General features: G+C 41.5%; 1 protein-coding gene across 1 annotated transcript in view; it reads left to right on the top strand.

Moving 5' to 3' along the window:
- The window catches only part of LOC149358958 (uncharacterized), an 89,016-nt gene extending 65,637 nt beyond the window's left edge, over positions 1-23,379 (top strand). The window contains exons 60-92 of the mRNA XM_089571130.1: positions 585-635; positions 1,345-1,395; positions 1,933-1,980; positions 2,655-2,705; positions 3,389-3,436; positions 4,394-4,444; positions 4,968-5,018; positions 6,485-6,541; positions 6,931-6,993; positions 7,065-7,190; positions 7,581-7,807; positions 10,260-10,363; positions 10,448-10,553; positions 10,753-10,890; positions 11,549-11,656; positions 12,176-12,320; positions 12,407-12,439; positions 13,310-13,429; positions 13,772-13,995; positions 14,696-14,799; positions 14,860-14,968; positions 15,510-15,650; positions 16,379-16,492; positions 16,652-16,802; positions 17,123-17,149; positions 17,213-17,242; positions 18,012-18,140; positions 19,269-19,492; positions 20,229-20,438; positions 20,967-21,107; positions 22,481-22,594; positions 23,114-23,252; positions 23,314-23,379. Coding sequence (XP_089427256.1) covers positions 585-635; positions 1,345-1,395; positions 1,933-1,980; positions 2,655-2,705; positions 3,389-3,436; positions 4,394-4,444; positions 4,968-5,018; positions 6,485-6,541; positions 6,931-6,993; positions 7,065-7,190; positions 7,581-7,807; positions 10,260-10,363; positions 10,448-10,553; positions 10,753-10,890; positions 11,549-11,656; positions 12,176-12,320; positions 12,407-12,439; positions 13,310-13,429; positions 13,772-13,995; positions 14,696-14,799; positions 14,860-14,968; positions 15,510-15,650; positions 16,379-16,492; positions 16,652-16,802; positions 17,123-17,149; positions 17,213-17,242; positions 18,012-18,140; positions 19,269-19,492; positions 20,229-20,438; positions 20,967-21,107; positions 22,481-22,594; positions 23,114-23,252; positions 23,314-23,333 — 3,455 coding nt within the window. The 3' untranslated portion in view covers positions 23,334-23,379. The remainder of the gene's footprint in view (positions 1-584; positions 636-1,344; positions 1,396-1,932; positions 1,981-2,654; positions 2,706-3,388; positions 3,437-4,393; positions 4,445-4,967; positions 5,019-6,484; positions 6,542-6,930; positions 6,994-7,064; positions 7,191-7,580; positions 7,808-10,259; positions 10,364-10,447; positions 10,554-10,752; positions 10,891-11,548; positions 11,657-12,175; positions 12,321-12,406; positions 12,440-13,309; positions 13,430-13,771; positions 13,996-14,695; positions 14,800-14,859; positions 14,969-15,509; positions 15,651-16,378; positions 16,493-16,651; positions 16,803-17,122; positions 17,150-17,212; positions 17,243-18,011; positions 18,141-19,268; positions 19,493-20,228; positions 20,439-20,966; positions 21,108-22,480; positions 22,595-23,113; positions 23,253-23,313) is intronic.
- Positions 23,380-23,763: the final 384 nt, after the last annotated feature.

Raw genomic sequence — 23,763 nt, 5'->3', positions numbered from 1 at the left:
AAAAACTATGCTCAACATTTTGTGTTTAGCAATGCTATAACACAAGCAATTTTTCTGTATTTCTTCCCCAAGGAAAAAAAATACAAAAGGAAGAGGAGGGCTTGAAGAAAAAGTGGGAGCTTTCACTGTGGGATTGTAATAGGAGTATAAATATGTCTTCCTTTCTTAACCGTGTCTGACACAGTTCAAAACCGCCGAACCCCATCCTGTGATCGTGAGCACTAATGAGCGCATGCTGACAATGGCAGGCCTTGCTCTCAGAGAAAAAAAAACAATGCTCTGGTTGACATGAGCAAGGCATTTATTGCTGCAACAACAATGACACCAGCTGGCAACAAAATACGCTAAGGAATTGAAGTCGTCCATCTCACCAGCAAGGTTACAAGCAAATAACGCTATGACACTGGTGCCTGCCATCCCCCAGCTCCAAACGGCCTTTTCGTGCTAACTATTTTCTGTTGAAAGTATGTTCTGTTTTAAGTATGTAGGTGTGGTAATATATGCTGCAAACTGGCTGGTAGTAAATGAGAAAAAAAAAGGGATACTTTATTTGATAAGACTTCCTTCTGCTTCTTCTTGCACAGAAGTGAAGCCTGTCAGTGTATCTAAACCTGACAATACAATGGTATTCACTGGTGAGTACCGGACTTTTGCACATCCAGTATTAATTAAGTTAGTATGGGAATCATAATTGGAAGCATAGGTCCCTTAGTTTTCAGGTAAAACTAAGTTTCACTTTATTTTCACGCCCTAAGCAGATTTCTCAGAAATCTGATTGAACCAAAGACTTATATCTGAAAATGCGCATTCGAGAAAATCTAATTTGCCAGAGTGATGACCTTAAGTCAATTCTCAGGAACTAATGGATATGTTGTAGTTATTCTAGGGTGATGTTCTCAGTCAATTTTTTTATTAGTATTTTGAGCTTATTTTAACTTCTATTACCCGTGGCTTTGCTTGGCCTGAACATAAGATTGAAAAGTGCACTTTAGAAAAAAGAGGACAGAACAGGGGCACTGGCGGGTGCCTTATTGCACCCATGTGTGAGTGCTACCCACGCTAATGACATCCTGCTCCACAGCAGTGAAAAAGGGTGAGAGAGAGAGGCAGAAGAAAGGCAGGAAGGTTCTCAGAGGCTGCTGCTTGTTTATAATGGCCAGTTGGACGTTTAATGAAGGATCTCAGTGTACACACAAAAGCAGGGGGGCAAGCTGGCAGGCAGGTCTAGCATAGATGCAGAGGCGCTGCATGTGAGAGTGGTAATTACCTTGCTAGTATAGTTGGCAGTAAATGAGAAAAGAAAGATATTTGATCTGATAAGCCTTCCTTTTCTTTCTTGCACAGAAGTGGAGTCTGTCAGTTTACCTAAACATGACACTACAATGGTATCCACTGGTGAGTACCGGGTTTTTGCATATCCAGCCTTAATTCTCAAGTTAGTATAGGAATCACAGTTGGAAGTGTAGGTTCCTGTTTTCAGGTTGAGCTCAGTTTCACTTTATTCTCACACCCTGAGTAGATTTACCCATGGCCTACCCATGGCTTACTCATGGATTACCCATGGCTTTGCTTGGTCTGAACATAAGTTTTAAAAGTGCACTTTAGAAAAGAGAGGACAGAACAGGGGCACTGGCCGGGCGTCTTACTAGTACCAATGTGTGAGAGCTACCCACGCTCACGACATCCTGGAAATGCAGGGAGGTTCTCCAAGGCTTCTGCATGTTTGAAATGGCCAATTTGATGTTTAATGAAGGATCTCTGCGTGTAAAAACAAAAGCAGGCAGGCTGGCAGGTCTAGCACAGACACAGAGGTGGTGCACATGAGTGTGATAATATATGACTGCCAGCTACCTTCAAAGTAGCTGGCAGTGAATGAGAAAAAAAAAATAGATATTTGATTTGATAAGACTTCATTTTTTTCTTCTTGCACAGAGGTGGAGCCTGCCAGTACTGAACAAGACATTACAATGGTATTCACTGGTGAGTACCGGGCTTTTGCACTTCCAGTCTTAATTCTCAAGTTGGTATTGGAATCATAATGGAAAGCAAAGGTCTATTAGCTTTCAGGTAAAGCCTGGTTTTACTTACTTTCACACTGTGAGCAGATTTCTCGAAAATCGGATTATTCCAGAGATTTCTACTTGAAAACCTGTGTTCAGGAAATCTAATTTGTCAGAGAGCAGAGCTTAAGGCACTGCACCAAAAGTAATGGATTTCTTGTAATTATTCTAGGGTGGCGTCATGTAATAATTATTTCAAACTTTAACTTTTATTACCGATGGCTTTGAAACACGGGCCGCCACGGTCTGGTTCAGGCCTGGGCACTCCAGTGCAGTAGCTGAGTGCCCTAACCTCAGAGCCATGGCAGCAGGTACGTTATTGATGTCCTGCTGCAGAGCTGTGGGGAAAAAAGAGAGAGAGGCAAAAGAAAGACAGGGCTGTTCTTCAAGGCTGCTGTATGTTTAAAATGGCCAGTTCGATTTCTAATGAAGGTTCTCAGTGTGCGCAAACAAGCAGGTGGGCAGGCAGGGCTAGCACAGATGCAGAGGTGCTGCACGTCGGTGTGGTAATGTATGCTGCAAACCAACTGTCACAAAATGAGACAAAAAAAGGGATATTCGATTTGATGAGACTTTCTTTTTCTTCTTGCACAGAGGTGAAGCCTGTCAGTATATCTAAACATGACACTACAACGGTATCCACTGGTGAGTACCGGGTTTTTGCATATCCAGCCTTAATTCTCAAGTTAATATAGGAATTACAATTGGAAGTGTAGGTATCTCAGGTTTCAGCAGGTTGAACTCAGCTACACTTTATTCTCACACCTCGAGCAGATTTATAGAAAATTGGATGGAACCAGAGATTTCTACCTGAAATTGTGCCTTCAGGAAAATCTAATTCGCCAGAGCGCAGAGCTTAAGGCAGTACTCAGGAACTAACGGATCTCTTGTAATTCTAGGACGATGTTTTCAGTTAATTACTGATTGTTTGCATGGCTTTGCTTGGTCTGAAGTTTGTAACGTGCACTTCAGAAGTGAGAGGTCAGTACAGAGGTACTGTTGGGACAGCTACAACCCCCATGTGTGAGCGCTACGCATGCTAATGATGTTCTGCTCCACAGCTGTGGGAAATGGTGAGATAGAAAGGCAGAGGAACAGCAGGAAGGTTCTGCAAGGCCGCTGCTTGTTTATAGTGGCCTGTTTGATGTTTAACGAAGGATCTCAGTGTATGCAAATGAAAGCAGGGAGGCAAGCTGGCAGGCAGGCCTAGCACAGACATTGAGACAAGTGAGTGTGGTGTTATGATGCAATGTAGCTGGTAGTAAATGAGAAAAGAAATGGATATATTTGATTTGATAAAACTTACTTTTCTCCTTCTTGCACTGAAGTGGAGCCTGTCAGTGAACCTGAAAAAGACATTACAATGGTATTCACTGGTGAGTACCGGGCTTTTGCACATCCAGCCTTAAATCTCAAGTTAGTATTGGAATTGTAATAGTGAGCATAGGTTCATTAGTTTTCAGGTGACCTGGTTAAATCAGTGATTTCTACCTGAAAATGTGCCTTCAGGAAAATCTTATTTGTCAGAGCGCAGAGCTTAAGGCACTGCACTGAAACTAATGAATCTCTTGTACTTATTCTAGGATGGTATCATTCAATTATTGATTACTTCAAGCTTATTTTAACATTTATTACCTATGGCTTTGCTTGTTTTGAAGATAAGTTTGAAAAGTGTACTTTAGAAGGGAGGGCACTGGACAGAGGTACTGTTCGGGCATCTTACTATCATCCATTTATGAGTACTATCCACGCTAATGATATCATTAGTCATTAGTGGTTTCCTGAGGTAAGGAAATAGCGCAGTGACTGTCTTGTTCTCGGTGGCCACCTCAGATCCACTGTAAGGGAACTGAGGAAGGTGGGAGGGAAAGAGGTGCCATAGTGGAGGGCTACAGTTGTGACCACTTGGAGATTTGTGCACCGACATCGCACAGCACATGGGCGCCTTTTGCACTTCGCTTTTGAAATATGGCCGTCGTGGTCGGGTTCGAGACTGGGTACTCCTGCTCAGTAGCTGAGCGCCCTAACCTCAGAGCCACTGCAGCGAGTACGCTAATGGTGTCCTGCTCCACAGCTGTGAGAAAAAAAGAGAGAGGCAAAGGGAAGGCTGGGCTGTTCTTCAAGGCTGCTGCATGTTTAAAATGGCCAGTTCGATGTTTAATGAAGAATCTTAGTGTATACAAACAAAAGCAGATGGGCAGGCAGGTCTAGTGCAGACGGAGAGGTATTGCACGTGGGTGTAGTAATGTATGCTGCAAACTAGCTAGCAGTAAATGAGAAAAAGAGTGAGATATTTGATTTGATAAGACTTCCATTTCCGTCTTCCCGCACAGAAGTGAAGCCTGTCAGTATACCTAAACATGACGCTACAATGGTATTCACTGGTGAGTACTTGGTTTTTGCTCATACAACCTTAGTTGTCAAGGTACAGTCGAGCGAGCCCACTCATAACGGCGGCAGGTATAATGAACGCTTGCTGATTGTGAACAAGTGTGGTGCTACTATCAAAATATGCACTAGGGAAATTGCAACTCGTCTCAGATATAACGAATGACTTTGATCGCACCACTCGGTTATAGCAAATGAGGAGGCGCCATAAAATTATTCTCACACCTTGCGCTTGAACCAGCTGAAGCTTGCCCAAGTGCAGAGCTTAAGGCACCAGTAAGGTACTAACGGACCTCTTGTACTTATTCTTGGGTGTTGTTCTCGGTTAATTATTGATTACCTTGAGTTTACTTTAGCATTTATTACGAATGACTTTGAAGGACAGAATAGAGGTGCTATTGGGGCACCTTACTAGCACCCATGTGTGAGTACTATAGGTTGCGAAATAGCTGGCAGTAAATGATAACAAGCAGATATTTGATTTGATAAGAATTCCTTCTTTTCCTTCATCTTGCACAGAAATGAAGACTGTCTCTCTACGTAAACATGACGTTACAATGATATTCACTGGTGAGTTTAATGCTTTTTACACATCTAGCCTGTCTATGGAACCTGTCATTTCTGTATTGTTTAAAAAATTATGAGAAAAAACACAGTATTTCATGTATGGCACTAAAACGAGTACATGCTAGTAGTCAGTTACCATTACTTGAAAAAACAATCCAAAGAAAAAATCCGAATTATGTGAAAGCTTCTTGTTGAATAGTCTCATTTGTGCATTAGGATGAGCTTGAAGTACAGCGTCTATTCTTCAGCCCTAAATTATATAAAAAAAATTTGGCAGAGACACTTAAGGCTTATTATGTGTGGGAGTGTGAAAGCGTTGATGGTTCACTGTTCATTGCATGAGCACGCACGCAACCAGTCGCGATAAAATCCAGGGCCGAAATGGCACGCCACAGGCTGTGTGCTCCACTGTCTGCACCGTTTACAGCTGTGCGATGTATGATGCCACCCACGCATACACACGAGCATATGACACCACCTGGAACACTGTGTGATGAATGGTTGCATCACAGTTTTGATATGAAGGTCTGGGATGGCATGCAATTGAAGGTGCATATATCGTCGGTTTGAATCCCTCTCACAAGATAGCCTCCAACATAACTAGCACACTAAACTGTATGCAACAAGAAATCATATGACACCACCCGGCATGCTATGCGACAGACAGTTGCATCACAATTCTGGTACGAATGTTAGGAAAACTGATCACACATAGAGGTCGGCCAGTGACAAGTATATATAGACAAGCAACATGTATAGGATAGTCTGAAGTGGTGGTGCTCGGTTTGCTGTGTGCGTCATATGGTCTCTTGATGATGTCACCCGATTTTTCTTGCCGTCACCAGAATTTTCTGTACCATCTGCGGATACACACACACACACATACGGTGCCAGTTTTTATCGTTAACCTTTCACATTAAAAAGTTAAACCTGGAACAAAAGGCAGTATAGGAAGCTTTATGGGTAACGGGTATGGCAGGCTTAAGACAACAGAGCAACAGTCAACAGAAGCTTAAGATTGGCATTAGTAACTTCATGCTGAGAAAACCAACAGGCTTTAGATATGTCCAACTGTGGATGAACATTGACACTCGAGTTCTTTTTTAAAGAAAATGGTAATGATGCTGTAAAGGGGAGTATTAACATTACTTCGAGTCACCACCGTTTCAATAAGCAAGCTTTATTTTAGTGTAGCATAGTACACAGTATGTACAGTCGCCATCAAAAGTAAATGGAAGGCGACTTTGCCAAAAAAATTTAATTTCTGTAAATCTAAAGCATAATGGTCCATGTTTGTTGGTGCACAGTGCAATTTGCACAATCACAATTAGTCTGCACATATGTATTCAAGGATGCATGAATTGAGTGGGCAATGATTAAATTTTTTTTGTTAATATTGCCTTTCATTTACTTTTGATGGCACCTGTACCTGTACTTCATAAGACTTTTTTTTTTTCCTTCCTACACAGGAGAGCAACCTGTCACTGAATCTAAAGCTGAAGATGACTTAACAGTGGTACTTACAAGTAAGTGCCATGCTGTTGCATGTTCAACTGAATGGAAGTTGTAATAGGAAATATTTTGCACAATGTACGGCAGGCTTACCTTTTAGATATCCATGCATTTATACCTGGGCATGTTTGCCTATAGATAGAGTAGTTAAAGCGTTTATTATTAACTGATACTGACTAATTTGAAAAGGAGGCTTGGTAATTAATGTGAATAGCCTTGGGTATATAAAACATTTCAGCCTTATTGTGTGCCACATGTTATCTGATCTTCGTTGTAGCCAGAGCACTGTTACCTTCTATCATTAAACTTATCTCCCTCTTTTGGTGCTGAGCTTAAGGTTGTTGTGAACAGGCTAGTTACTCTTATCACTGTACTTATCCTTCCCTTCGTCTTGCACAACTAGAGAGAAAATTGGTGACATTTGGCCCATCAAGCACCGGACGTAAACGTACGAGGCTCCCAAGATGTAAGCTTAAATTTTTGCATCACAGCATCTGTGCTCACAGCTGAAAGTGTAATGCTTGTTTCATGTTTCAGTTGGCTTGATCTGTGTTGCCAGCATGGTGGATACTTTGCATTACCTTGTGGAGAAAGTCTGCAACTATGTTGTGTACTCCAGCATCAAGTATGGAAGCGAAGGCCATGAATTCTCCGCTGCAAATGGTAATAATCACCAAGCTGACGGAGCTGTTCTTGAAATGTGTTTGTGGCAGTTGAGTGCCTGAAGAAACTTGTGCAGAAGAGCATGTAAATTATATTTAATAACTGTAGCTACATTCATTTGATGAGTGTTCATTGGGATAATAGCAAGAGTCACAATGTTATTCTATCTATCCATAATCATAGCCTATTTTTGAGTTTAGAGAGTAATGCAGCTTTGACCTTGTCTTTGCATCGATAGGGTATGTTCCACTCTGTGTTAGTTACAAGGCTTTGAATGGCAAAACCAAACTACCAGCTAAATGATCTGGTGCAGTTTTGCCTGTAACAATGAAGGTGCCGACTGCCTTAGTGTGCTTGTATGACTGATGTGGCTGCATAATTCAATTTCAGCGCGGGCTTTCAGCAATTTCATGGCTTTAAAGAACAGTGATGCTTCATCATTATTTCTGGCTGAGGTGAATGCACTGGAGAATGCAGATGCTCTTGAGAAAGAAGATGGAGCAAAAAACTTCATCAATGGCCTTCTTCTCTGGATAGCTGAGAGCAAACTGGATGGTGTCACACTTTTCCATGACACCTTTGTAGCTGATGCTGAAACTTTCAAGAATGTAGTTAAGGTAAGTGAGACTATGCTGTAAAAATTTTTTATTTTCATTCAACTTCCTGCCATGAGTGTGGTTCATGTTTGTGTACTGAAATTGGCCAGGCAATTTGAATTGTTCAAATGTTCTTTTCTAGCATGAGGGTAGCATCTTGTGCAACCTCTTTAAGCAGTAAACTGTCACACTAGAATACAGTATGTTATTTTGTTTACTTGCATTGATTGCATGTGGAGAGGCTGTAAAAACTGAGCATAATGGCGCCTAACACATCTACCGAATTTACTCATGTAATGAACCCACATCCCACTTTTTTCATGGGGAATTTTTTTTTAAGTGCTAACTTTTCTTAGCTCATTTCTCAGTTTCATGCTGTCTGAAGTGGTGACATTAGCAGCGTGTAGAGTTGCTGCATGCTGATAACATCACAGCATGTTTATCTTTTGACAAGAGCTCCTGTGTGGCTCTGACACCCCTGACAGGAAAGCCAGTGGTGGTGGCTTGCTCAGTGTGCTGCTGCACGCCTAGTTGTGCCATTGTATGCATCGAAAGCCGACGAACACTTGAGCATTGGAAAGGAGCATTGTAGTTTAAACCGGAACGTTATAAAACATCCTCTACACTGAAAGGCTGGGGAGGAAGCACGATATTCAGACTGACAGGTGGTTTTGGCAAGCTCAAGATTCAGTGCGAAAATGCCTGATCTTTCCCACACCACGACGCATTGAACACTTGTAACTGTCCTGTGAGTTTTTTTAACTTACATCAAACAAACAAAAACGCTCACTTGACCTTCAGCGCCGGCATTCCGAATGTTCGCTTTATCTCGTCGCGATTGGCTGGCGCCGTCAACCATCACAAAGTCGTCAGATTGCACCGTAGACCCATGATACAGCAAACACCTTTGGAAGCAAACGATGCTAAGCACCAGTGACATGAATGCGGCTGACCGCTTGCTTTTGTTAATCATGGATGGACGCACTGGCGGGCAGGCCAAGATTGTTTCTAGGTCAGCTCATGTATGTGTATGAATTCTGTTATCTATGATTTAATTGTTGTTTTTTTCTTCTTGGTGAAATTATATGTGATAATTTGCTCATGATGCCCGAGTATTATCATCAGAATTGCAGGTACACTAAAGCCTCAATGCTATGACCTTTGTGGTTTCTAAGAGAAGTCCTTCAGTGATGAGCATTTCTCAGCATGAGAGTGCTTAATCAGCGCTATGGCAGTCCACTGCAAAGCCAACATTTTCCATTTTCACTGTCATTTTTTATGCTGCTCATAAGCTTAGTAACTCAACATTAGCAACATAAGTAACATTAGTGTGGTAAGCATGTACTGTTGGGAATAAGAGGGAGTACACCATGCAAGCTTCAACTTGTGGTGTCATTTTTCTTTTCCTTTTCGGTAAGCAGGAGTCCGAGTGATTGGAACAAGGAAAAACCTGTCTTCAAATAACTGTCCTCCTATCTGTTGTCTTGCCACCATGCTTAGCTTAGGCATGGCAGCACAATGCAGTTTAGTTGTGTGGATACAAAGGTGGCTGCAAATGTCTTCATGGTGCAGATACCAAAAGAAAAACTATTCGCAGCCTGTGTACACAGCTTGAATTTAAAGCGCATTGATTTACAGCTACCATAAGCTATTATGGAGTGCCATTTTTGTGAGGAAATTTAATTTCTTTTCCTCTAGATGCACATTTGTTGAAATTTACTGTGCAGTGCACAATTCACTCTCAAAATGAGCCCATGCATGTCTATTCCAGGCTGTTTGCAAACAAAGTAGTGAAAATGGTATTCAATGCTGTTGCATGTCTGAGACTTCTGACTTTGAGGGTACATGTTGAAAAAGATACATAACATTGCTGCCACTTCTTGATGAACATTAAGTAGGTACAAAGGTTTTGAGTGCACTGTAATGAAAACAATTGTGTTGACAGCCTTCTCTCACCAGAAGGCCCCTCCCTGCAATACAGCGGTGTTGTTTCTTTCTAGCTTGTATGTCCTGTTTTTTTTTTTTTATTTTGCATTTTGAGAAACTTGAAACCATGAATGCCTTTTGATTTATAGATTAGTGCATTTAGAGGAATGACAGTGCCAATATTTTTGCAAATGCTAGTCTTGTCCTCTTGTTGTTTTCATTCTTGATAAATAGGGCAGAATTTTTTTTTTTCTATGAGTGATTAGAGCTTAAATTATTTGCATGTCAAGTGTAAATATCCCATGGTAGAGAAGTCAGGAAAGGTGGGCTTCTCTACATCACAAGATTGAGCAAGGAACAGGAGAGGAGCCTCAGTTCACTGGCAAACATTTTGGCAAGAAGGCTTGTTCATTTTATGCTGTGAAGTGTGAATGTTATAACTTAAAACGTGTGGGTGTACTGCTTACATGCTAACTGGTTGGCTGCCTAGTTATGGTAATTTTTCACTATGAAAAAAATTTCTAACCTTTCATAATTTCTTGTGCAGAAAATATGGGAGCATTTTCAAGAAATGTCTGTGCGCCCAATACTTGTCATTGGCGTGAACTACATGAACCGTCATGAAACTAGTTTGCCAGATGAACTTAATGGGTAAGCAGGTTATCCTTGATTCACGTTGGCCTTTTTGGTCCTTACTGACTGTTTGATGTTTTAAGACCACTATACTCATTGCAGCAACTGCGACCTGTTAGTATTGATGTCACACATGCGGGAACCTCAGCACCCATGCAAAATCGGTTTTCCATCCAACGTTCACACAATGGAGGACACCGATTACATGGTAAGACTGCATAGTTTTTGTTATGCATGCAGACTATGTTATTCAGGACACTGATGTATTGTGACAGTAGTACCATCTCTTGTGTGACCTTGTCCCTGTGTGCGTGCGCGCACTGCACTGCACTGCGCCGCAAATTTTCACTTAGCAAGTATGGCGTTCTTGTACATTATGCAGAATGCAATTATAATGCTAATTTCAGGTTCGACTTTTGGAAACATCCAAGAATGCAACTCTTCCTTGCATTTCTGTGAACATGGCTGTTCGTGACTTCTATGTGGGGTCAGCAGCCGAAGATAAAGAAACTTGCAAGACTGAGAGTTGGCAGCGATACGATGTGGTAAGTTTAAAGATGGCTGCAATTGTCCAATCACATTTAGCTCCCTTTCTATTAGCATGACATCAGAGAGCATTGGTGATCTAGCATTACATAGTACTGCAAACATGTTTAACTATAGTTGTGTGTTCGTTTTGCTGAGGCCTAGCTACATTACTGGGTGGCAGCTTTCTGCACATAATCCAGCTTTACCATAAGGTTGCCTCCACAATAAAATTGTGTTAATAGATGATGGCATTACCTGGAAGCATTGCTATGCTGCTGTGTAGCACTGGGTGATGGAAGTGATCCTGGAATCCATGATGTCTTTCATCTCACTATTAACATGGGAAAACCAAATTTTAATGGCACGATGCCAAAAGTTCAAGAAGGCATACTGACAAGTACAAAAGGCAGACGGTGTATAGAACATTTTATTTTAATTGCCAGTATGCGGACCCGTCTTGCTTGACTTTGAGAATCTATTGCAAGCAGCATCAGCATAACTCATAAAACCCAGCCCAGCACCAGCCATATGTATGCAGTCTATGCATACATGGTTGGCAAGCTAGGCAAAATGTTCAGCTGCAACCCACAAATTGTCTCTCCTGGTATATATCTTAGTTTTATTCGAGCTCTTAGCAAGGTGTGTGCAATCTTGTAGTCTTATCAATTATTTCAGGTTTGTGGGATGGACACCGAAAAAACTGATGGCATGTTCGAAGTTGCCCGTACACAGAACAAAACAAATCTGCTGATGTTCGAAAGCAAGGTGTCCTTACAGCACAAGGTAAGTGAAATTGACCATGGTTGCTGACAAGGTTTTTATCTTTGTCCTCTAAGATCTTCACCAAATGAGCCTTACTGAATCTGTCCCAAGCCACAGCGCTGCATCAGCCTGTTTCGCTGCATTTACATCGCAAGGTGGGCATTTTAGGTTGATAGGTAAAAACCTACGCCCTCCTTATGCTGGCCTTTTTTTAAAAGGGAAAGAACTTATTTTGGTTATTTGCACGCATGCTAGCAAACAGAATATTTGGCAGAAGTGTACAAGATTGTTATAAGAGAATAAATTTTGTTGTACTTTTAGCCTCCTATCCAGGACTTCTGTGTTATAAGAAAATGTGACATTACCATTTACATCCTAGTGGCAGAGATAAATTATATTATTATATTTTGTCTCAACAATGGGTAGGGTGTTGGCAGACAAACATATGGTTTCTTTAGTAACTGTTTTTCTTTAATGTTGAAGCCCTGTTTAGTATGGAAACTTATTGCAGGCAAAAAATGCTGCTTTTAATCTCTGCAGATGTCAAGGCTATTAGGAGAGGTGCCAAACTTCTGTGTGGCTGCTTTCCAAGTGGAGATGGAAGATGCTCAGAATGACTGCCCGAGTCTGGGGAAACCATTCTCAAGGCTGCTGCAGATTAATAGTCTTCTTGGAACAGCCAAAGGTACCTTTTGTTGTTTGACCATTTTTTTGCAGTGGGGGCAAGGTTATGTAATCTGCTGGTGGCATACTTTTACTAAATTATTTCAGAGGCATATAAAATACGGCGCCGCTTACCTCTAAGTAAGTACCGGGCAACTGACGTGTGGTGAATGAGCCACTACTGCAGGAGTGAGTCTTACAAATGCTCGTTTCTTGTGTGTCTGTGCGTGCATTAATTTGAGCATAGAAGGAAGACGGAAAACTGGACGTAAGTACTTGAATCCATCCTTCTATAGAACCACAAAAGATAAAGGGATTGCTTTCATTATGGTTATATATTATTGCCAGTGGTAAGCAGTAAACAAAGAAATTCCGCAATGCAGGGTTTAGATAAGAACTAAAAAATAATTATGCATCTAGGGGTTAAACCTAATGCAAGTATAACCCAGACATTTGTGTACTAGGCAAGGGCATATTATGTGAACTGTGAACAAACATTGCCACATTCTGTGTCAGGACCCACACACCTGCCGCTGGCGTCACAGCGTATTCGAACTGCAGCATTGCCTTACTGCAGCATAGTCTGTTTAACTACTGCACTTTGCATGGTTTTAGCTGCCTGTCAGAATTCCACTAGTATTGAAATTTGGTGGCAAGAATAGCAGCCGAAAAATGAAAAAATTAAATGATTGGAGGTTTGGGAGAAGTTTGAAATAATCATGCCATGGATGCACGAGCTGTTCTTCTTTTTCTTTCCTTGTGTCATCACGAGCCTGGTGCCTGCATATATAAGCCAGGTTGAGGCAATAAACGCAGTTATTAGTCAGTGCCTGTGTCTTGTCCGTCTTTGCTCTCTTATTCATGAATAGCTACCAAATTTTTTGTACTTAACCATTTGCTGTGCAGTTTATTGCATCACCTGAAAAGTTCCCATTAGGTACAGTGGTAGTGCTTGCCAAGTGTTACTGCCATAGTACAGTGATAGAAAATTTATGACTCTTCCACGTACAGGAAACGTCATCTGCATCCACTATGCTGCCGGACCTGCCCTAAGAAGAGCTGTGACAGCACTCTGCGACTACATTGTATTTGCTTATGTCCACCTCGATGAGGCTGGTTTGCCGGTTTCAGGTATTTATGATTAACCTAGCTGTGTTTGTAAAATTTTATTGGCTGCATGTTTTATACTCGCACCAAGCAAAAAGTATGCTGCCATTGCAACATGCCTTCAAAACGTGAGCAACTTGAGGAAAGGCTGTCAAAGTCCAGCACTAAAAATATTTCGCTCATTAGGGGCTGTTTTTGCATTTTGGCTCAATTTTAATTTTATGCAAAGGCATGTACATCTCTCTTGAAATTGTTTATCACTGTTCAGCCAGTTTGAGTCCCATTGCAGGGAACTTAACTCATTTGCTAAAAGAACATTGAATTATGTGAAGAAAACACAACTTTTTTTGTTTTCTGTACTTTTAGATAAGGGACTTGAAGGCTTTCTGGCCATCACACGCCAGACCAGGAGCCGTGCTGTGGTGGCAATTGATCCATCTTTCATTGATGCCTTGATCACTGGAGATGCTGGGTTTCTGCGGCCCTTGTCTACTAAACTAAGGCGCTGGTCAAGTGCAAAAGAACTGGCTGGCCTGGCTCTCATATCCCCAGTTTCAACTGACATCAGTGCTGTTGCAGAATTTTCAAATGTAAGTGAAATGAATTGTGAAAGTTTAGAAAAGGGAAAAAGAAGGAAATCTTCTCAAGATACGCTGTGACAAAGGCACAGTTTGTGCCACATGTCTAGATCCCTCAGCTAGCTCACAAGTGTTGTAGTTCTTTACCTTAAAATTTTTCACATTATTATCATGTCACGTAGATACTTTGTTGTGTGTTTTCAGAGGTTAAAGTTCTTGGAAAGACAACTTTAGACTTATTTTTTTAATATAAATTTTGACCACAAACAGAGAACGAAGTAACCTCGTGTCATTTAAGTCATAGCTATGTCAGAACAGCTGTCCAGTTTCTAGCAGAACATTTACTGGATTAGAGACTTGCAAGCACTTTTTGGAACCTCATCAGGCAATTGGGAAAGCGAAATTACACAGCTTGAACTAACTTGTGTTTGGTTCAAGTCTTACACGAGATGAGGAATTGTGTACTTTGTAAGAGGGATTCTACATTTTTTTCAATTTCAGTGCCTTATGTGCACAGCTAACAATTTGTTTCCTTTGTGCAATTGGGACTTAAGACTTGTACATTGACTACTTTAGAGAAGGCAAACTAAAAGGGGCGTACAATTAAATAACATGAACATACCTTGCCATGCTGTGCAACTCAATAAAAGTCATTTAAATGCCACTGCAAGAAAAAAATGGGACAATAGTCTGTCTTTTTTTTTTTTTGCAGATTCTTTGGACAGCTTTCCATCAATCTGTGAAAGATCGTAAAGTGCTAATTGTTGGTATACATGCCTTTGAAGCTGATGAGCATGTTTTGAAGAGTCTTGGTCGGTATGTGTGTTTCTGTCTTCATTCTTTCCACTTTTACTAATTCATGCTTTTTTTTTGCAGCGTTTGTGACTTCCTTGTCTTCATTAACCAGGAAGTAAAGCCTGGTGGTGTATGTCGAATGCACTATCCAGCTATGAAGAGACTGGTGTATAAGGACTTCGTGCGCATGGTACATATCACTTGTGTGCATTTTTTGCCAGTGCTGCCACGGTGGCCTAGTGGTTATGGCGCTCAGCTGCTGACTCAGAAGACACAAGTTCAATTCCGGGCGTGACGGTCACACTTCTCTAGGGGTGTAGTGCTAGAGGCCCGTGTATTGCGCGATGTCAAAGCACGTTAAAGAATCCCAGGTGGTCGAAATTATCTCAAGCCCTGCACTACGACTTCCTTCATAGCTTGAGTCACTTTGGGACATTAAACCCCATAAAACCTACAAACTTAATAATTTTTGCCACTGCTGTTCTTGCCTTGTGGGGCCCTTAGGTTGGGGAGTAGTTGTTTGACTTTGCATTATTGGTAAGCTTGTTAACAGGCAGCATTGTAAGCTCTATTAGTCATGAAAACATGTTCCAGTCACCAATGTAGCTGCTTAATTGTAGGCAGGCAAGGGAAAATTATCTGCTACCACCTCACTCTGTAATGCTGCTTTTGTTATGATGCGAGCCAAAATGTATGCATAGTTTTGGTACCTGGTGTCTCTCCATTTGCAGAGAAATATCTCGGGTGCGATTTCAAGCAGCTGCTTTTCAGTCAACCTGGCTGTGCTGGGCTTCCACATGGCCCGGTCATCCAATCGACTGGTGCACATTGGAGACCGCTGCATCGAGCAGAAATGGACAAGTCTTTCTGAGGTGGGATGCTCCACATGTTGTTCTGCAGGGCAGCTGATGCCTATTTTACAAATATCCATGCTAAACTGACTGCGCTAATCATTCATTTTAGGTTTAAGAGGATTGAAAGTGACATAATGGTGCCATCACTTGCAACCACAGTATATAAATTCAGCTGAAGTTTAACATTCACTGTGATCAGTATTATGAGAAGTGTCTGAAACTTTAAAACAAATGTGTTGACCAGATCTCTTGAAGCTGTCTGCCACAATTCGAAGGGTTCCCATGGAAAAATTACCCTTTGACTGCAGCTATTTATATTCGTCATAAAGGCCTGCTTGAATATCGATGAGTTTAATAATTCTCCAGCTTATGTTTCCCAGATTGAGAATCTCTCAGCTAGCACGCGGAAACACTGATATGAGAAAGCTTTTGAATGCTGCAAGTAAGGAGTAAAGATAGGCTTGTTTGTTGCTGTTGTGCTTGCATGTTTACGGGTGCAATGGAAAATCATGGCAGAAGAAAGATTATGAGGGACAAAAAGACTGGATACCAATTCAGTTTCCTACAGAAAGAATAGCAATGTATGCGCGGTCAATGTATGGCATAAGGATAAGGGGATTATTAATACTATATACAATCAATAAAAAAGACTAAGTTTCAAGACACGCAGCACCATGTCTATAACTGGAAATAATATATCTAGTGTGTATTGAACATATCTTTTGTCACAACTTTTGTCTTTTCAGGTCTGCCCAACTGGAAATGAGGAAGAGAGCAATGAACCAGGCATGGAGGGCCTGATTCAGAGCAATAGCAGTTATGTCATGACTTATGAAACCAAGAGAACAACTTATGACAAGGTGATTACAGATCTGCAATGGTCCTCACAGCCACAATCAGCTGCATAGCTTTTTAACTGTATGGCGAAATTTTTTCTTTTTACTGATCTTAGCACTTCTTTCATTTCATTTAGTGCTTGTGTCTCTCTGGAGTGTTGATATCTTATGCTTTTCATGCAGGTGCTTAAGTTCCTTCAGGCACACCCTGATGGCTGCCTTGCTATCTTTGGATTCAACTTTGATGACCTGGATGGCCACTGTCCCAATGAGCCAGCCTTTCCACGTGTTCGCCTCATAGCAGATGTGATGTCCATTAACAAGAGTTCATTGCGTAAGAATTTTTTACTTGCATGGCTGTGTGGCATGAAGGAATGTGCAGTCTTTGCCGCATTTATTTAGGCAGCTAGGCACTACAAATATGCTTTATAGGAACACTGAAAAGAAAGGCCAGCAAAGCAAGAAGCTATGCTAGACTGATAGATTAACCATCAGAAACACCACAAGGTTTTTATCTGCACAAAAAGGTGTCTGAAGACGTACAAAGAAATGACTGTCTCACAGCTGGCTTAGTGTTTTTGCTTGAAAGAGTAAATCCAAAACATTATATTTGTGAGATGGAGTTATTTGTTTCTGTTATCATTTTTTTTTCAGTTTCCACGGCAACAAAGTATGAAGATGGTAAGCATTAATGTAATGTTGTTTTCAGACTGCAGCTATACTTTACTACTTTTGCCATTACAGAGGACAAAAAGGAACCAGAAAGCAAACACTGTAAGTTAAACACCCACCATATGATAATTCAGCAAAAACGTTACCATTAATTTCTAGTGGTAGTAAGTTCCACTTTCAAATAAACAGGAAAAACAGCATTGTTCTATTTTTCCAGCCCCCAGTAACAGTATAGTAATATCGGTACACATGGTGGTATGCATGCCAAAGCGGCACGCTGTAATTTTGGAGTAGAGTGGGGTCAAAATGATTTCTGAATGAGCAACACATTATTTTACATTCATGATTCACTGAGAACGAGTATCGCAGTGCATGCAGTAAACTGCTGCCCACAAAGGTTGCTCAAGGGCACAGCGGGGGGGCTTACAGGGGAATTCAGTATTGCTAGTGTGATGTCTTATGTTCAACTACATGAGTTATTGCACGGTTTTCTGCATTCCTTTAAGATCATAATTTGTCATGAGTTGGTGTAGGCATTTATGAACAAGGAGAGTACTGAATCATATTCCTTGTGACCAATCTATCGGCATGCTTTCAGTCCCCATTTCACAAAGGACTTCCTTTCATTGCAAGGCTCTAAATTTGCATTCCAACTGTATTATATCATATCATACTTTACTAGTTTGATACTTCTAGTGTTACCTAAAGCACATACACTGTGTTTTGTTGCATACCAGTTTTCAAAGTAAGGTTGTTAGTCCATCACTGACCTGTAAGCTTTTTTGTCCTGCACCTGTGTCTCTTTTAACTGTGTGCCGAGCTTTTAAGGTTCTGATGTGTCATCGAGGCCAAATTTATGATATTCTTTCAGCTTCCTTGCTGTGTGCATTCTCTGAGTCAGCAGAACCAACAGAGAACTTCCCTGGAGAGTTATGTAGCTACCTTGTGTACCAATCTGTCGAGTATTCTGTGGCATCGGACGCAATCACTGTTCTCAACAGTAAGTGCTCATGCATTGTAAAAAATATTTATCATGCTGCAGGCCTAGTACTGCTATTTTACTAGCTGTGCTGGCTTCATATCATGACTGTTTTCAGTTTATTAATTTCCTTTTTCACTTAACCAACTGCTGCTATACCTTAATGAGATGTTGCAGTGGTTAGTACTTTTTATTGGAATTAGTGATTTTTGTGCTGTCAGTGTAGCTTGCAGATTGGAAATATTTTGTATTTACTTTGACTACAAAAAAGAATGCACAATGGAGAACCTACAATGTTACCAACGGTTTTCACCAACTTATTCGTGAGAGCCAAGAGACTGGATTGTGCCCAGATGCTTTGCTGCCACCGAAGATGTGCAAGGATGCAAACCAGCTGGCAGTTTGGTGGTGCATGTGGAATGTTATGCAATGTGGCTTTGAAATAATTTGTGCCAACTTAATTTTCTTGTTTTTATTATGTTCGGCATGTTTGACGAACTAAACAAAGGTTCTTGATGTGTTCAGCTTATCGAGGAATTCAACTTGTCCACATTGCAAGCAGTTTCTGATACACTGATAAAAAAGAAGCCAAGAAAAACACCAATTCAGCAACATGCAGGGTAAAATGTAGAGAGATAGTGTCTTGAAAACATGATTCTTGTTTTAATCGCACTTAAGGAACCTCTCATTTCCAATAAACAATAGGTCATGTCATGTGTTGAGTATCTTAACTGAAAATGCACAGTGGAGGGCCTGTGTTCTCACTACTGAAATTGCTTCCCATTATTTCATATGCCTGTTTCAAACCCGCACAATATTTCGTAGCTTCTTGGGTGCCACTTTGTCTGCTGATGCTTTACAGCAGACAGATGGCTCTCGCTGGCCAAATTTCCTTCAGTTTCACAAATGGCAGGCGCCACTTTAAGTGTTGTTAAAAACTCATCTAAACTGATAGCGACCCCAGTTCAGGCATGCTGGAAAAGTGAAATTTGAAGTGCAACGCAGCCAACCACTAGGTGCAACATCACACTTTGCAGCTCAGAATTGTAGCTTCCATCACACTGCAATGTCTCTTGAAAATTAGATATTTTGGGGTGACTCTGTACATTTGTTTTGTGCATAGACTTGACTCGTTTTTTTCTTTTATAGAAGCCCGCTTTAAAAAGTTCCAGCGGCTTCCAAGAAATTCTGGTACCTGGATGCTGGCTGCCATGAACGAGTTTCCTTGGCTCAAGAGAGCAGCGACACGATCCGTTTTCACCAACTTGTTCGTGAAAGCCACAAAACATTGGATTTCCCAGCAGAAAATGCAGGGTATCGCCATGTTCCCAGATGCCGTGCTGCCACCGAAGATCTTCTTGGAGGTTGTTAAGGCAAGAAATTTTTGCTTAAAGCAGACTAGAGTCAGTCAATACAGGCGCAGATTTTTTCAGTATGATGTAGATAAATTTTCATGCAGGACATCCCGTAATGTGAGCTAGGGGCTCGAATAAAAAAAAAAAAATTGGGCATGAATCCTCAATAAAACTAATGCACTATTCTTTTTGGTTGGCTAGAATAAACAGAACTGTATTTTACCTGATCTTAAAGGATGATGATGATGATGATGCTGATGCTGAATTTTTATGGCGCATGGGTGTCTGCAGCTAAAGAGCACCATGGCACAATGTATTTTCGTTTGCTCAAGGTAGGGTCAAAGACCCGTTTCCCTAGCATTTCACCCTAAATAAGCAGCACACCAGGCCAAAGGCTTACAATGCATGGAATCTGCTTTAAATATTAAAAGCAAAGTTTTGACCTGCAGATTAATGATAAAGGTTTTAACTTGAAACTCATAGGCAGCAAAAGAAACTACAAATGTTGCAGTCTCTGATAGATTTGTTCTGAATGTTTATCTCCTGCTCTAAAGGAGGCAAGTGAAACATCAGTACAGTTTGCACGAGATTTTTACCCACTAGCCCCAGCTGATTTGTGACTCTGGCTGTACACACACTGACAGGGTGCTCAGAATATGCACCCCTTCCATGGGCATTTCTGATTTTGCTTTCTTTACTTGCACGGTGGAGTCTGTGTGAGATGACATCTATCTTATTTGCATCTTTTGTGCAGAGGACATACTTGGCTTTCAAGAACAAGCCAGTGGCCATGGGACTTGTAGTCGGAGTTCCTGCAAAAGCACGTCATCTGGCCACATGGAAGAAGTTCAGCCGATTCTCAGATGTGATGGTGTTTACCATGCACCGTACCACTCCGGATGATATCTGCCAAGTCAACTTTCCTTCTGTAGAGCCCTTCAGCAGCAAGCATCTTGAAGAGATGGTAAGTGTACAAAATAATGTGGTAAGCTTAACTGACACTTTGAGTTAGACCTTCAGCAGCATCACAGGTCGTCCTCTTTTGTTCACCAGAACTAAGGTTGAGAGCATCACTGTCACCTTTCTACGTCACATGTTATCTGTGTGGCTAGTCCATGGAGTGTTTGTAATGTACATGCCATGGGTAGAGGAGCAGTAAAATTTATCATAAAGATGCAGCAGCACTTTCATGTTGCCAGCATTACTGCTGGAAAGACGTAGTTATCCCTGTAACATGAGGCATGCACATAATTTTGTTGGTTTTATTGACTTAGTGGCAATTATAGCTGCATTTTGGGGGGGGGGGGGGGGGGGCAAAACGAACTGAGCAGCTGCTATAGCAGCCAAAAATTGGATAAAATTTTGGACCCCAGATAGCCACCTGATGTTTGGATGAGGGCCCTTTTTACACATGATATACTTGTGTATGCCAGATCTTTGTTAGCCCAGTGGGGTGATTTTTCAAGCTGAATGAAGGTGGGGTCATTTGCAGGCTGCTATTTCTCGATATGATCGACACAACGCCGTGGTTTGTATGTCCGTGAACCTGGCTGTCCAGCGCTTTCGAACAGCCAAGCGATATGCTGTTGTCGGAGACCACTGCATTCGAGAAGAGTGGGAGGACTACGCTCAGGTGAGAAATACTGAGAAAGCACTGTAACATACTAATTAGATGTGGCTTTACAAAGCAGGCTGTATTGAGTTCAGAAAATTTATTTCATCCCCGTAGGCTCATTATCAGTGCAGTCTAGTTTATAAATGGCTGAAAACTGTTTGAAGTACTGTGCATCTGTCTTGTGCACTTATGGGCACTAATTAAAGATGGATCTTGGGTTTGAAAGGTGGTGGTTTTCTAAGCCCTTTTTGTTCTTAGAACAGTAAGTACTTCGCATAGTGATGCTATTTGAAGCATGGATGGGTTCCTAACAGCACCGGGGAATGTCGCTGACTAACATACACAATTTATTTCACCGCTTAGCCACTTTTTTTTTTTGAGGACTGTGTGTTCTAACCACTGAACAGTTTTGGAAAGGCGTAACTAATTCATAGCTTCAGCAGTGCATCGAGCTATGGGTCAGCATTGCCCTTTTTTGCTCATACTCTCAGCCATAGAGTTTCTTACTATTACCTAGAGGGAAAGCTGGCAGCCCGTCTATGGGAGTTTGCACGGCGACCCCTCGAGACCACTTCAGCCACCATGGGCGCTCAAAGCATCATGGGGCGGTGAGCTACTTGTTGCGGAACTGCAACTTTTGGCCAAAAAATAATAGAAAAATTAAGCTGTTTGATAACTACAAACGTCCTAATATTCAATATCTTGTCTAATGATTGCAACAAATGAGCAGAAAAGCATTTAAGTGCAAAGTTTGCCCAAAATAAGAGACGACTCGCTCTCCTATTGGCCAAGTAGTGAACGCTATAAAAACTAATATTTTGTAATTAACAGGCGCACTTTTAAAAGTAAATATGTTTTCAAAAAAGATGTTGTTGCTTAAATACTATAAGAGGTTTTTTAATAGCATTTCGGAAAAGTGAAACCTTTTATTGGCGTCGTGTGTCTATGCGTTTTCACTACTATGGGTTTTGCACACTGCGTTCGCGCGAAAGTCGTCTGCGCACACACGAACAGAGTTTTCGGAATGAAACGTCTTAGTAGTGCCACTCCATGTTTCTGAAAAATTACGACTGTGCCGCAACAAGTAGCTCACTGCCCCATGATGCTTTGGGCGTCCATGGTGGCTGAAGTGCAGCACCGCCAGCTTTCCCTCTAGGTAATAGTAAGAAACTCTATGCTCTCAGCAGTTGCCTATTGCTAGCAGTAGACTTCAATGATTTGTACTAGTTCTCAAGCTGAAAATTTGGCGACTTGAATTTTTTTTTGTGTAATGCCACCCTCATGAAATTACCCTAGCATAATAAAGCAGTTCTCCAATTGTGTTGAAACTTATTTACTTGTAAAAGGTGTGTGATCATTGTTTATGATATGCTATGGTACTTTTCTTCCAGGCCTGTGCTAAGAAAGGTTCCAGAGAAACAATCAACTGGGAGTGGTTAGCAGCCATCTCTACCAACATCACTGTCACACAGACATACGAAGTACCGAAGACACTTTCGATAAAGGTGGGCATCTCAATGCCTTATACTTAATAATAGGCCAACACCTCACTGTGGCAGAGCTGAAACACCTGGCCATTCCTTTGCACACAGCTGTTCAGGCTTAGTTTACAGCGTCTCGAGAATATCGCACCTTTGATAAACAAGAACACACTATTGGAAATAACTGCTCAGTGGGCACTGGAACTCCTTCGGATGTACTGTGGACATCCTGAACGTCCGCAGTATGTTCATGGAACTTTTAATGCCCATTGGGTGAATAATCAGGTTGCTAGCGAAAAATTGACCCACGTCACCTGTGCCCAGGTCTGGGATGCCAAGAGTTCATGCCAATTAAGTGTAGGACAGTGCGTTGCAAGGTTTCTTTGCCTGCTGAAGCTTTTGCCAGTCTAGCTGTCATCAGGGCAGGTGGTCCCCTTGAGTGCTGAAATCTGTGGCAATGGGCCAGATGATGGTGATGGCAATTTGCTGGCATGTATGCGGCATACCACCTAAGACATAATGGGGCACGTATTTCTCTTACAGGCTAGCCAGTTTTTCCGCTTAAATCCCAAGGGATGCTTGGCATTGTTCAATGTGGATTATGACGATCCTTCTGGTATGTGCGCATCCAATCAGCCGTTCCCCCGACTCACAGCCCTGGCCAACATGAGGCACAACTCTGGTAATGCCTAGCAGTTTCTTTACATGTTCATTTCTGTTTACCACCTGCTCTTCTCTTACAGGCTCAAATCACCGTGATTAAAGTGTCGCTGCAATTCCTTGGTGTTGAATAAATGTGCTTTTTTTGATGTCTTGTAATTATTTGCGTCTTCTCAAAAGAATAAAATCTGTCTTAGTGCACCAACACTGCAGTATGGTGCGAATTTCTAGCACGGTATTGATTATTGACTGCAGGTGGTGACTCCTGCTGAAGATTGGCAGAAGAGCGAATATGGTAGAAGAGATCAAAAGGTCTCTTTTACCACATGGGGTGATTCAGTTCAGCAGGTCAGTGTTCCATCTTGCTCCCATTGCTAAAATTTGTTTTCAGCTTGCACATCTCATTGCATAACAGTTACCAAGGTCTTTTGCCTGACAGACTGCCCAATACAGCTCAACTGCTTGTGCTCTTATATATGCATCACGAAGTGGGGCAAGAACTGCCACCTCTGGCACTGGCCTAGTACAGCTGT

This window comes from Amblyomma mixtum, chromosome 2, assembly GCF_055824585.1.
Source record: "Amblyomma mixtum isolate Tamu chromosome 2, ASM5582458v1, whole genome shotgun sequence".
Lineage (NCBI taxonomy): Eukaryota > Metazoa > Arthropoda > Arachnida > Ixodida > Ixodidae > Amblyomma > Amblyomma mixtum.
The sequence above is the reverse complement of the archived record's forward strand: the minus strand, read 5'-3'. Positions and strand labels throughout refer to the sequence as shown.